The following is a 15,078-nucleotide window of genomic DNA, read 5'->3' on the forward strand; positions in this document are numbered from 1 at the left end:
TCTTTCTTTCTTTCTTTCTTTCTTTCTTTCTTTCTTTCTTTCTTTCTTTCTTTCCCTCCAGCTTCTCCCCTCTCTCCCCTCCTCCCTGTACATTTATGCAGCAGATTTACAAAGCCCTGAGGACGCATGCAAAATTTGAAGTTGAAACAACTTCAACTTACACAAACAGCAAATGTCTTTGCGTCAGTTTTATGCCGCTGAATGAAAATTTGCATCTAATTGTGTTTTTATATTGACTTTGTATGGAACCGTGCACGCCAGGTCTTAAAATTCAGTTTGCATTCTGTCTGAATATGCAGAAAGTGGGTGTCCCTGCCTTTTGAAACTTACCTCATAATTTGATCTTTTTTTTCTTGATGATGACAGCTAAAATGTAAACCCTGCAATATGCTCACTTCCAGTATTATCTCTTCAATATCCTGGCAACTAAAGCATGATTAAGGATTTTATTGTTGTTATTGTCAAATCATAGTACTTGGTTTAAGTCATTGAGAGTCTGTGGTCTTATAAAAAAAATACAAGGAAAGTCAGTGATTACTAAGGGTGAACTACAATGCATATGCTTTTCTGAGACTAAATCATGCCCTTAAACTTTTCCATGTACCTAAGTTGTCTTAAAGATGTATGAGACTGGGGTCTTCAGTGTTAATGTCCCGTGCTTTGTCAGAACAAACAACCACCCTGACCTCTTCACTATGACCTCTAGGCAGTATACTGTATAGACATCACCCTCCCTGTAAAACTAAATGTACAGGTGATTGGTGTGACATGGTGTGCAGCTGTTTTAAGCTCCAGTCAAAGACAGTGTGTATGTAGTGGGTATAACACCCAGGATGTAGAGGGTGACGAATAAATACAGCAAAAGGACAAAAAGAGGTGTTTCCTAAATTTGAGCAGAACAGACTTCTTTCCTCTTTCCCATTTTAGATAAGCCACACACACACATACAAATGCACACACACACTCACTCATACATACACAGTCATCTGACTTCACCTCAAGTCAACTGAGCTGACCCTGTCAATGTGTGGGCCTGCGAGGGGATGTAGCAATGTGATTTAGGTTAAACACGCTTCACTGGCTTATAGGTGTTAGGGCTGCTGAACATGTGATGGACAGACACACACACACATCATTACACACACACACACACTGCTGTATTACTCCACCAGCCCTTTCGCAATACACACACACACACACACACACATTCAGGACCTCCACCACCAACACAAACACGCAGAGAGCATGTGTGTTCTGAAGGACAAACATTTTGTCTCTCCTGGTTTCCCCTACATTGCAGCTTCAGCACAACTGTCAGCCTCCATGCACATGTGTGTGTGTGTGTGTGTGTGTGTGTGTATCTCTATATAGTCCAGTATGAAGCACTCCTCTACCCGTCTCCTCTATATGTCCTTCCCAGTATAGCCGGTTGGTAGCTTATGAAGAGACTTTAACCTTGTCTCCACATGTTGCTGATGAATATGTTACCATAGGACTGTATCCAATTTCAGTTTTCCCAGCATTCTGATGTATGGCAGGAATATACGTGTTCAGTGAGGCGTTTGGCTTGAGATGCAATTTACGTGACAGCACCTATACATCCGGGGGCAGTTTGATCGATATCTGGGGTATTTTTCTTTTTTTTTTTTTTGAGCAGCTCCATACTTTAGAGTAAATACAAATGACAGGCAGTAATGGTTTACATAGAGCCAGATGTTACAGCCAACTCTGTTACCAACCTCCAGGGTCCTTGTGAACAGGGTGGAGCCTGTTCTCTAGAAATTACCATGACCTCAGAGGTAAATGCCTTATTCAAAAAGTCACCATGTTGGAATGTGAATAGTTTAATTGCGTTAACTCAAATCTGATTAATCATGTTATGAATTCTTAATGGATATTTACTGTATAGATGCGTTGTGCATTTTGCTATTGTTTCTCTTATATCTCTAATATGTCAGGAATTAGGACAAATAATCACAGGATATTGCAACAGATCAACAAAGGTTTGGTCATGAAAATTTAGAGGGAGAAATGTAATAGTGACATTTTTTTCACCTGAGATTAAAAGGACAGGTGTTATGTATTACTTCTCCTGTAATAAACAAGCTCCTTAAATGAGGTGCAAAGTCAGTTAATCATATACTGTATATATATATACATATGAGCTTGAAAGTTTTTTTTTTTTTACGTGGAAAACAAAAAAAAACAAAAAATAAAAAACCTAATCTATTGCATTTTTATTTTCAGGAGCTTTTTAGCACAATCTCTTGGTTTTCATCGGTGGCTGGAACCTGTCAGATTGCCATGGAGGTGATGTTTTTTACATGATCTAGTTATGGCACACGAGTGTATGGATCGTAACTCCCGTCTCAGTTCACTGACTGCAGGTCGATGGAAGGGTCAGAGTCATTTATTAGATGTCAGTGGATTGTTGGGAAAAAACATGAAGGCCATTCACATCCGACACCTGAGACCAGATTTGAACAGAATCATAGGATCGTTGCCATGGGGCTGAAAGCTCCTGAAAGCACAGTAAATAGATCAGGGATAAAAAATATATCATGACTGGTCCTTGATGAACGCTAATACATGTAGGTTTCTGTTGTTAATAATTCAGTGTTTTCGTCGATCGTATGATCCCATTGCTTTCTTCATGGTGTCTGTGATGAATTGGCTGCCTTCAAATCTCTAGATGCTGGATTGCTCATTGAAGCTAAAGATCTTGATCATGTGCAGAATAAAAAAAAAAAGAGAGAGAGATTCTTGTGTGTGAGATGAGATTTGCTCTGTTACACTGATTTGTCCTTCATCTTTCAGTTACAGGGGCCAAAATTAACTTAAAGTCCTTTGGGACGTGGTAAAGGGGGAGGGTGGCATCTGCACTGATGTACCACCTTACCTCGCCTTCTCTGTGCCACGGCCTCCCGTTCTGAGGGTATTTGCTCTGGCTCTGACGTTTCTTCTGCCCTCCGTCAGCAAATTTGCACAGCAAAGGCTCCGTGGGGGCTGCGGAGAAGGGGGGAAAGAGGACAAAATCATGTTAGGAGGACTGTATCTTATGACCCCCCCAGAAGGACAGAAGCCCTTGTGAACTGTGTTGCATTTCTCTTCTTCTACCACTTCACCTCTGCCTCTCTCTCCTCCCTCCCTCCCTCCCTGCCCTCCTATGGAGCTCTTAGACAAATTCCCAGACCAATGATGTTGGCAGGCCCTCCTACCCTGGCCCAGGCTGGCAGCCCATGAAAGAGCATTGCAGGGTATTGTTGAAATAATAATCACAGTAATCGCTCTTGTAAATACCTCTGAGATGGTAATGTAGGACTGCTCTGTCAGCCAAAGCTTGTTTCTAAAAGGCGTTCCTGTTCCTGACGCATAATCCCTCTGTGTTTTACTTTAACAGCCATCTTCTCCTTTATTTGAAATTTTATGCCTTTTTCCACTCTGCAACCCTCAGTGCAAGCGTCTCACTGAGCTGCGCTGTGAGAGCTGAGCATGTCAAAGACCCAATATTGCTGTTCTCAGAGTGAACACTGGGGGCAGTCTAATCATTTCTGACTGTAAGAACAATAGTAACAGAGGATTGACACAAGTGGCTTCACTTCAGAGCCTCTAAATGTCTATCATCAAGCAACAGGAAAACATGACATGAAATAGCTGTTATTAATCCAATTTAAAAAAAAGAAAAAAGCCCTCTGTACTGCGACCTCATCTAAGCCGTCTCCATATCAACAGTCTTTTGTGTGCGTAATTGCCAATAAAAGGTTGACGAAAGGGTTGAGATGACCTACGTTGCTATAAAGATAACTTCTCAAAGGGCACTTTCTCACACTTGAGCTGCAGGTGAGTGCCAAGAGACAAAACTGATTCAGGCAGAGGATTCTGACTGATGAGATACTGTGTTGGAGGAGAGAGAGGAATCTGTAGAAAGACATGGGCTCAATCAAAGAAGTAGGTGAAAGAAAAAAAAAATGCAGAGAAAAGTAAAAAAAAAAGAAAAAAAAAAAGAGAAAGATCTTATTGAGCTTTTCTCGTGAGAAACGGGTGGCTCTCTTGGCCGCAGATCTGGGGGTCTTAACAGTGTCCGCACCCCCCCTTTTCAGTCTGCGTCAGCGAGATTGGAATCTCTTTGGAGGCAGACTGTGGAGATGAGTGAGAGGAAAGGAGACAGTTGGACAAACTAAAAAGAAAAACACAAGTACAGAGAGTAAAAAAAAAAAAAAAAAACACGGGAAAAAAAAAGAGAATAAGGGGAAAGAGATAGAGGCTGAGTGAGTGACAGAGAAACAACGGGAAAACAGAGGTAGAGGGAGAATCTACACCGGGATCAAACGCTCATTCCCTGGGAGGGCTGTACAGCTCAGCAACAGTACAGTACACACAGAGCCAGCGAGCTTGTCCAAACACTCAACCGCTGCTGCCCCTGCACCTGGTGGCTTAGAAGGAACCCGACCGCTCTCCTGTCAACGCATTCGCATTACAGGCCTGGCAGCTCGTGACACGGCCGCGCTGTGACGACACGGGCCGATGATGGGGCTGTCTGCAGGAGGTGAGCAATGGGACCTTTTATCACCGAGCGCTGGAGATGACACCCACCGAGAGAATTGTTGATGCTTTAATCTACACCCCCCAGATGTTAAGAGGCGCTTAGGCCTTGATAATAACGCAGCATCATAAGACATGGAGAGAATGAAATGCTGTCAGGATTGACAAGGCAGTGACAGCAACAACACAAGCTCAAGTCGACAGGAGAGGTTTCCAACTGGATACAATTATTGAGCGCTAATGAGCGAGGATGATTTGTTTATTCATTTCCACTTTCTGACATGTCACCGCTTTAAATGGCGTCACATTTGAAGAGAGCGTTTTTGTACTTAGAGTAGGTGTCTGAGATGCAAATTAGAAGATGGCTGTGTGTTGGTTTATACAGCTATAGGGCTGTTATGGGGACAGATGCAGGCGTGTGAGCGTGTTTGAGTGGCTTTAGGGGGCTACTGTGGGACCACGCTGCTCAGAGTCAGCCCAGGAGAACGTAGCCGGTGAGGGAGAGTGAGAGAAATGCTGCAGAAGAAAAACAACAAAACCACTTCCAAACCTCTCCTCCCTGGCACTCTGGGAGATAATTAGCTATCGGAGAAATTTGGAGAATCTGACAGAGAGCACGCTGATGTTCCCCCCGCTGACTACATCCCCAGTTCCCACAGCGAACTCGCCAATTTGTTTAAGACTTCAGCCCAAGATCAACAGCCGCGCACCACCCCACCCACCCTGTGAACACACTCACCCCTCTATAGCCCTGACACACACACACACACACACACCCTCCTTCTGCCCTTAAAGTCTCTCTGTTATAACCCTTGAAAACACACACAAAGACCCACAGACGCATACACACACACAATGCAAACTGCTGCCAGCCTAAAAACCCTTCTTAGACCTCTCACCACACACACCGTCATCACTGGCACAGCCCAGAATAAACTAGGCCACTGGCTGTACATACTAGCTTGCTGATGCTGCGTCTTTAGGCCACAGGCTCCAAGTACAACACAATTTCACACTGGCTCCAGTCAGAGTTTGTGTTGTAGGGGGCCGCTCGCAAAAAAAAGTTCAGCTATGAACCAATTTGCTGGCCTTTAATGATCCTAAATTATGGGAAAAAGACATAAATTGTTTTTGGTCAGAGGTCAACAACTGCCGATAACAAGGTGCTCCATGGAGACTCCTAATTGTTTTTTATGTGGGTTGCCTTAGGAACTGGTAAACACGTTAATGAGGGGTGACCACAGACATATGCACGTGTGCGTGCGCCATGGAGTGCGCACACCAAGACCAACCACACACACACTTACACACACTCACACAGAGTGGAGCAAAAGGAGCAGCGCTAGACAGTTTAGTGAGAGTAAGATGTCTGTGCTGCTAGCCTCATTTGATCACAACCTTGGCTCAGTCATACTCCACACTGAGCGTTTGGCTGTGAAGAGATAGTCATGGCTTTCTGCTCATCAATAGACACATTACCACCCACTAAAATGAACCAATAAGTGCATGCAGATGTACTTCTGTACAAGACAGTGTAATTACAATAGCCATTTAAATTGAAGCTTGTTGCAAGTTTCACTTATTAGCGCTCAGTGCATAAGTAATTATTGCTATTACTGGTGTTTCCTATGGGCCGGCATCTGGGGGAAATCAGCCCTTTGTCTGCAGAAGAAGAGGCAGCGCTGCGAGAACACCAGATCTCACCATTCCTTTTCTTTCTGGTATCTGTAGACAAAGAGAGCTTACGCGCTCCGGATGGTCTCGCAAGGCCGGCTGAATAGCATCTTGATCCATGAATGCAAATAAGCACAAGCATTATAATACATCAATGTCAGCGCATCATACATTCATCCGCTGCTCAGAATTGGACTGTACATCTGTTTAGCCTGAATGGTGAAATCAATGCAAGAATAGCCCCGAGCTGTATCAGGGCTGGGTAAAAGGTTTTGCTCAGTGAAACAGCCAGCTTTTCACCATCAAGACAGTTACAAAAGAGGCCTCTCACAAGGGCTCGGAGTCAAACTGGGCTGGCCTTGCTTTGCTCCGAGAGCATGCAAAGCCCCAGAGGGCGAACAGAGGGAACTGTTCAGCCACTTGTACCAAAATATGTCACTCTGAAAAAGCTTCAGTCAAAGGAAGCTTTCCACTTCTCAATGACAACTTTGGTTAAAGGTTCCTATGGGCTGTTAGGCTTCAAGTTCCATGAGCTAAGCATCTCTGAAAAGACATTTGCATGGCTCGGGCTCACCGTGTGTTACTGCAAGGACATATTTGGAAAGATTAAGGAGAAGGGGGGGAAAAAAGAGGACAGTTTTTTATTGGAATTCTGCTGTACTCTCATGCTGCTCGAGGGGATCTCTAATTGGATCAACAACTGTCTGATTCCCATCAGCCAGCTTGACCTGTCTGCCCAAACTGAGGAGGCTGTGTCTTATGGGAAAGAGAGTGAAATAAGAGGGGAGGGTGAGAGTGAGAGAAGTGGAAAGACATGGAGAGATACAGGAAAAGACAGGGAACACAGGGGACAGTGGTCTAGAAATAGAGAAAGAAAAGAAAAACAGGGAGTCGTTGCAAAAGAAAAAACATATGACAGGCGGACGAGACAAAACGGGGGACAGACGTGGACCAAAAGTACAGCTACAGCATATACTGTATGTGGCCATTTTCAGAGTCAAACGGACGAGCGCCGAATGGCCGCCAACCAGGAAGGCAGCTTCCCTACAGGGAGGGCTTTGACGGATCCCAGTCGATAGCTCTCACAACTGCCACGCTGGCCTTGCATCCTTCAGCATGGAAATGAAGACAGTCTGCCAGCCGTTTTGCTGACAGGGACGGCACACGCGGCTCAATGACACGGCCCGATAAATGGAGCGGGCGCTGAGAGGAGAGCACGGTGGAGAGTGGGACAAAGGGAGGCGAGGGAGAGGGAGATAGATGAAAAGACAGATACGGTGTCATAGAGAGACAAAAAGACACGGGGAAACAGTGACAGAAAGAGACAGAGGGGAAAGAGAGTCACTGAGGGTGGAAGTGACAGGCGTGGTCCAGTTTTTCCCCCTTTTTGATCCATACTGTATATAGATGAATGAGAGGGATGTCAACGGCGCCTCATGCCTCGCACCCTGCATCTGCTACACATGCTCTACGGCTATTGATCAGCCTTTGCTCAGTCTTTCCCATAGAGGGCTCCTGCAGCATGTCAGGCGGTCCAGGCCTGTGATGATATTATGGATTACGGGAAGGGAAGTAGAGGGAAGAGCCCTGGATGCGGGCGGTAGAAGCCTGATCGATGAGCTATTGCGCACTTAACAAGAGTAATGTTATGTAGGGAGTCTCTGACATGCTAATCCATCTCTCACTCTCTCCATCCGACTGCTTCTCTCTCTCTCTCTGTCGTGGTTATCTCCTGTCTGCTTCTCTCTCCCCTCATTTCTTTCTAGCTTGTTATCTATCTATCTATCTATCTATCTATCTATCTATCTATCTATCTATCTATCTATCTATCTATCTATCTATCTATCTATCTATCTATCTATCTATCTATCTATCTATCTATCTATCTATCTATCTATCTATCTATATGCACCACTGAGCAGACACAGATCCCAAGCCAGATTCATACAAATAAACAAAGCTGATGGATGAGATGAGCTCCATGTGTGTCTGGCATACGGTGAGTCTACAGTCTAATGCAGCAGACGACTATAATTGACTGAGACCATCTTATGGGAGTGGGAACACTTATAGAAGCGACGTGTGCTTGTCTTTTGCCTTAGGAATATGCAGACAGCAGCACGGAATGATCCAGCAGAAAGAAAAATAATAAAAAGATGAAGTATATTCAGCATAAACAAAGAGTTGTAATTATTTTAGCAAGTGAAAATGTGAGTGAATGTGATTGTGCCTTTGAGTCTTGGCTCTGAATTAATCTGCTCTTACAGTAAACGTGAGAGCAGCAAGTGCAGCGCCAAACAGGCGGCGGGTTTCCAGCTGTTAGCCGGCTCCTGCGAGACAAGCTCTGAGGTACCAGTTAAGTCGAGAACTTCGTTTTAGCTTAATCAGCTAATTCCACGTGCCATTCCCAACGCTGAGGTTGCCATGGCGAGTAAAAACAAATGACTGAAAACAACGAGGCCAGACAGAGCAGAGGTGTGCGAGTGAGTAAAAGTTATATTGTATGTGTGTTTGCCAACCCTAATGAACGTCTCACAATCCTGCATCCCTATATTGAAATAACATTTATACAAGCAGACAGTCCTCACCACACTCATTCCAAACGCCATAGCTGCGTGTCGCTGGTTCTTGTACTCAGCTGCAATTTTAAAGTGGTGGTGGCAGATGTTTCTAATGCTGAAGCCACACATGCTGCTCGCCGCTGCCAACATCTTTGTTGCTGCAGACGGTCTCAGTATCAGTAGCCGCTTTGCGCAGCTGGCTAGGGCGGCAATTACAGTACGAGTGTCCGCATTGTGGTCGGCGCAAAATTGTAAGAGTAAAGTATGAGATTGAAAACACTATTTGTGGAGTGGCTTCGAAATAAGATCCCAGCTAAGAAAACACCACAATGTGCGACGACGGGGCGAGCCGGTGCGTCACAGACGGGCCCCAACAGTCGTGAGATGAACTGGCTACTCGTTTTGTCACCGACAAAATGCCTCGACACGTCTTCACCTCTGAACTGATGCAGCATTTTTTGAAGAGACTTACAAAACATACAGTATAAACGTATTTTATGACCTTGATAGCCAAGTCTGTTTCATTCCAATTAAACTGGAACAGAAATAATGCATTAAGTATTAAACTAACCAAAGAACAGCTGTTTTTAATGGGATAAATAACAAATAAAGTCCTCTCTGCTTCTCTTGTGCCTTGCGGTGTAAAGCTGGTTCAGGGCCGTGGAGCCCTCCTTTCATAGCAGACTGTTTTGGCTGTGGCAGGAGGACTTAAGAGCAGCTGTTGCTGTACTTTGCCTGTGGGGGTTTGACTTGTGCTGCCACTGCCTGTGTCACTGTGTGTGTGGGCAGACAGTGAAGCTAGCTCTCCCCCTGTTAGCAGAGTATTATAACACTGCCAACGCCTCCAGTGACCCGTGAAACCTCCCATCTATAGAGATGAATCATACAGATGGGTGCTTTGTAATTCAACAGAGCTGCCCGTCCACCAAACCTGCAGCAAATATCTCCTGGTGTATGTGACACTGTGTCAGTTTTTTTTTTCTTCGCTTATTTTGAAGGCTTCATTATTTGCATCAATCACACCAATGTGAATACATATCTTAGCCTTTTACTCTTTACAAAGCCTCCACATAATGTTACAGCAAAATTACTTAGGTTTATTACTCAAGGCGAGGTTTTGCTGAGCACGCATGGTATTTCTCAGCACCGCACTGCTTGACATTCATAGAGTTACACAAATTCACACTCAAGGTGCATTACAAACAGTCCTCCGCTGTTGGCTGGCGTGAAACTCTGAAGAAAAATTGGACGGTAGGTGTCTTGCTAAGTGGTTCCTTGCCTCTTGCTGAATTTCACAGATGGTCTGAAAATTAAAAAATATGATTTTCTTTTTATAAGCAGGGTTAGCTAACCTTTAGGCTCCCATTGCCTGAAAATTGACAATGACATTTGAAGAGGGGCGGAAAATACGTTTCAAACTGGAAATACAAGGGAGCCAGATCAGTTAGAGCAGCGTAGCGAGGCATACAAAAGGCTGTGTGTCTGTTAATAAGGTTTCCACCGTAGGGGCTTCCAGTAACAACAGTATGGACAGAAAAGAAAATGAAATTACAGCACAATAAATGAATTATCAATAAAGAGCCCTCAATACTGTATCTGAGGGGGGATCAATACGCCACAGCCAGGCTGCAATGTGGGCTGAGGGCTGAGGGCTGAGGGCAGGCCTATAGCTGAGGGACCGGCCCGATCAATAATGTCACTGGGGGTGATTGACGATCAATGCTGCCAGTGACGTTGATTTATGATCAATGAAAGCAGGGCACCCGACTAATAAGAGGGGAAGGAGTGCAGGGGTGTGTGTGTGTTTATGTGTGTGTGTATGTGAGGAGTCGGGGGGGGGCTCCATAGTGTCCCCTTTACTGTAACTGATTGGGGATCGATGAAGAGTGGCACCGTGGCTGATTAGGGATCAGGCGACTGTGTGGCAGAGGAAGGCAGCTATGTGTGAGAGGATTTGGTTGGCTGCGTGGAGACCAGCCTGTCTGAGCCAAGCAGAGCTGCAGAGACTGTAATTAAAGCTGTGCTGAAAGGAGCTTTCCACCGGTTGATAGGAGCTGCAGGTGCAGCTCGCTTTGCTCTTTCGCTTTCAAAAGAACAGCCGCACACACACACACACACACACACACACACACACACACACACACACACACACACACACACACACACTCTTACACACATAAACCCATAGATGTATATACACATTTAAAGGCAGCACATGAAGGTCTACAGTATTTTTCTGCCTTTTTCTCCAACTTAAAAATGCTATCATAATATGTCAACAGATTACTTTATTACCACCTCAGTGATATAATTACCTAGAACCTGGAGTAGCTTGTTGTTGATAAATTCAAAATGAATCTCACACCTATGTGAGACAGACAAGTGTAAAACTCCTGCACATGTATAATGATGCATTTATTCAGGGCTTTGTTTTAACTATCTCTAGTGAATGAACAAAAATGTCAGATGCTTTACTTAATCTTTACAGTCTTCTGCTAATCTCAAAAACACTGATAACATGAGAAGGTGCAGATGTGGCTCTGAACCTGCTGCGTAATTTGAGATTAGCTGTGTAGCTGGCTTCATGAGACTTAAAAGCCAAGAGTTGGGTCCAAATTTAGATGGTTAACCCCTTCATCTGCGCTTTGTCGGAAGGACCCCTTCTGAGCTTCAAATGCTGCATCAGACATTCCCAGGGCTCATAATTCATTCCTTATTCTCTTTGTTCTTCAGTACCGTTGACACTAATTTTCTTCTACCTTTCTAAAAAAGTTGCTGACAACAAAGTAGCATCTTCTTTGAGCTTGTTGAATATATCTACTGTTTTCTAAGGAAACTGCAAGATCTGCTAATATCTGCTTAATTAAGCAGATTTTTACAATATGGTTCAACAAAACTGACATTTATGAAATTGTTTTTGATTCTGGTACAAAGGTCAGGCTGAAAATGAAATGAATACTTAATGATCAAAAAATGCTAAGAAGGCCACCTTTCTGTTGGAACAGCATGTATATGTCTATTTTCTCTGGCATGTTACATCTATATTAAACTTTGTATAAACTGACCGTGAGGCAGGAATGCCGTAAAAATAACCATGTGAAAGGTGATTAGAGGTTTAAATCCTTGAAAGAAAACAATTCATGGCCGAAATGTGACCCCACTTCCTTCATGTGTCAGTGCCCTACCGTTTCCCTCTCAACCTTTGCACAGTTTCACAGAAAAAAAAGGAAAAATAAAGAATGAAGGTTGTTTGATAGCACATTCCTCTCTGGAGAAAAATACACACTTAGCAAACTCCTCAGCATTGCTTAAACTAGCTTCAGAAGCCATGCCCCTTTGTCCCTTTGAGAGGGCTTTGTCAGAGCGATAACCACAGAGAAAGGTTGACCTGCAGAGAACAACTTTGAGTAAGTCCTTGCCTAAACATCTCAGACGTGATGAAAGGCTTTGTTTTTCTCAGTCTGCGTTAATGGGCCCCAATCGATGTGGGAGAGCCGTGTTTTTTCTCCACATGTCCCGACCCTTGGGGAAACACAGGGAGGTAATGTGGGAGGGGAGAGATATTGACACACAACATCAATATCACCAGGGTTCACAAGCAGCGGCGTGGTGAAGGTAACTCCTTCTTACTTCAAGTTGAGGCCGGCTTACGGGACTCATCAATGCAGCATCAAGGACAGACGAAGCACAGAGAGAGTGGGTCTGAGCCTCGGTGTGGACCGTAAATTAGCGGGTAGAAGCGGCTCAAACACTGTTGTTAAGCTGATGACATTCATCAGCGCTCCAAAACAACCCACCTGTCCCGGGTGCGCATACACACACACGCACAGACACACACACAACAACAACAATACATTTACCTAAACAATGTGAGGAATGTGAGGCAGTGCGGCACTGCTGCAGAGGCAAACACATCCCAACGCTCGCTCTCATCTGTCACCAACGGCAACCAGCCCGGCAGCCGCCATGACTCGCAGCTTAATTGGGGGAGCTGATGAGGTCTGATGAGGCCGGTACTTATTGAATTCCCCAGCCTGTTATTTAGATAATGCTGGGGAGGAGTGGCCTCCCTCATCTTTCCCATTCTCATCCATTCACTGTCCCAGCAGGGGGCCGCTGGCTAATCCACTCATGTTTGTAATGGCTGTGTGAACTAAGGGGATTTGGACACACTCTCCCCTCGCTAGCCCACATCTAACACACTCCACTGTTGATTTTACCCCATAATGGGCCTATTTGATGAGTTAACCAGATCCCGACACCCAACTCAACCCCCTCTCTCTGTCTTTCCATCTCTCTATTTTTGTTTTGTTGTTTTTCTTTTCTTTCTTTTTTTTTTTCTGGCAGGCCAGCATTGTTGAATAATTAGACCTTGAAGCAGCGTTCTTTTGCTTCTCTCAGCTTTTCCAAAATGAATGACCAAACTTGAAATCTGTGGCTACACAGTGTTCAGTGGTGCGTGTGTGTGTTTGTGCATGAGTGAGTCAAAAAAAAAAAGAGAGAGAAAATGAGTGTGAGCGAGCATGATAGAGAGAGAGAAAGCAGTGGAGAGAAGCGGAAGTTGCCGAACAGATGGCTAAATGGCAGGACGACAAACTTTTAATTTTGTGCCACAGACTGGTGGAGGAGATGGAGACCGTGAAGTCACAGAGGGGTGCCAAAAGAGCTGCTCAGTATGGGACGGCACATCAAAACGCATTAGAACTGATGAAAATTCTTGTGATTAATGCCTTTGCTGCACAGAAGTATTAATGCTCTCAATTTCAAAAGTTAAGTTTGTATGGAAAAAATCTGCATCTGGGTGGTCACACGTTATGTGCACCAGCTGTAGCGTTTTCTCGAGGCTCCCACAAAGCAAATGTACTGAGATGACGAGTTAATTTATGGGCGAATATCTTGACAATTATCCTTGGATATAAAAAAGTCACATAATTATAAAAACTGACTTCAGCTACATAAAGTATAGAGGTATTGTCTCTCTAATGTATGCATCACACTGCTCAGTGTGTGAGATCCTGCTATCCCAGTTCTTTGTCTGGCAGAATGTGCATTACAATGCAACACAATAAGCTGTCAAAATCTCTGAAACACTGTTATTAAAAACGCTCGCAGTATTTTTCCTCTTGGAGAGTGTGAAGGGAAGCTAATTCTTCTTCTTCTGCTTCTTCTTCATTAACATATCCAACAAAACCAGCTGAGACTAAAAATGCTATCTTGTCCTGGATGGAATAAACCTTACTGACTTCTCAGTGAATCACCCATCCATGAAATATCCACAGCTATTGAGAAAAACAAAAAGCTAAATTTATAGATCTGGGGGAGGGGGGGGCGATACTGATGAGGGGCGCCGTTAAGGCAGCAACATTTAAAAGCTTACATGGAGAGGGTACAACCTGGAGTTCACTAGGGGCACAGCGAATCAATATCAGCCCGACTTAGAAATCTGCTGTATAATCCTTGATCTCCAAGGCCATTTGCTTTGCAGCCTGAAATTGGATACACCCTGACTGCATCACCCCCCCTCGCACAGACACCCCCCGTGCTCCCCCCCGCTGCACCGAGCGTGCTGCTCGCGCCACAAATAAGACATCCTGAAAAATTGATCTGGATGCATCTGTGGCAAGATTACGTCTAGGGCTAAAAGAGAGATATGACTAGCTGAGGGTAATTCATAAATCTGTGTGTCTATGTGTAAGAGGATAAGGACAGGGCCTGGTGAATGGGAAAACCTAGTGGTAGTATTATCTTAACTACATCGCTGCTATCTGGAAGACTCCTGTTGCAAAGAAGCCATTAAGACGACACCTTTCCAAATGCTAAGAGCTGTTGAACGCCAAACATTGAGAGCACTATAATATATTCTATACTGCAGCTATGATTAACAAGGATGTAGGGAAAATAAGTCATCTTAGTTTATTTCACCTGTAAGCAATGACACCTTTTGCAGTATAATACAATTTATCTGACAAATGACTTGGAGTATGGAGTAAAATATAAAAAAAAAAGAGAAGAGAGGTTTATTGTTCCAACACATCTGGAAATTAATCTCTTGCATTTTTTTGTCCATTATTTACTGAGCCTGTTTTCTGTCATTAAAAGAAAACAGATTTCATCTTATTGTGTCAGTTTTTTTTGCCATATTATTATTACATTGCAGATGTAAGCAGAGGCTTTTTTGGTGATTTCACACATTCAATATTTTAGACACGTGTTTTAGTGAAAATTTCAATAATCCATTTTATAATGAACATATTTGCTTAGTGTTTGTCCGCTGGAACAGAATTCCCATTTATTCATAGAT

At 44.0% G+C, this 15,078-nt stretch overlaps 1 protein-coding gene across 4 annotated transcripts in view; it reads right to left on the reverse strand.

The window, feature by feature from the left end:
- Positions 1–15,078, reverse strand: part of LOC310993609 (RNA-binding motif, single-stranded-interacting protein 3) — a gene marked incomplete at both ends in the record, with an annotated part of 259,796 nt that overhangs the window by 35,041 nt on the left and 209,677 nt on the right. For all 4 annotated transcript variants that reach the window (XM_083982008.1, XM_083982009.1, XM_083982010.1 and 1 more), the window contains one exon: positions 2,900–3,006. In XM_083982008.1, coding sequence (XP_083838134.1) covers positions 2,900–3,006 — 107 coding nt within the window. The remainder of the gene's footprint in view (positions 1–2,899; positions 3,007–15,078) is intronic.

The sequence above is a fragment of the Trachurus trachurus genome (genome assembly GCF_905171665.1).
Source record: "Trachurus trachurus genome assembly, chromosome: 11".
Lineage (NCBI taxonomy): Eukaryota > Metazoa > Chordata > Actinopteri > Carangiformes > Carangidae > Trachurus > Trachurus trachurus.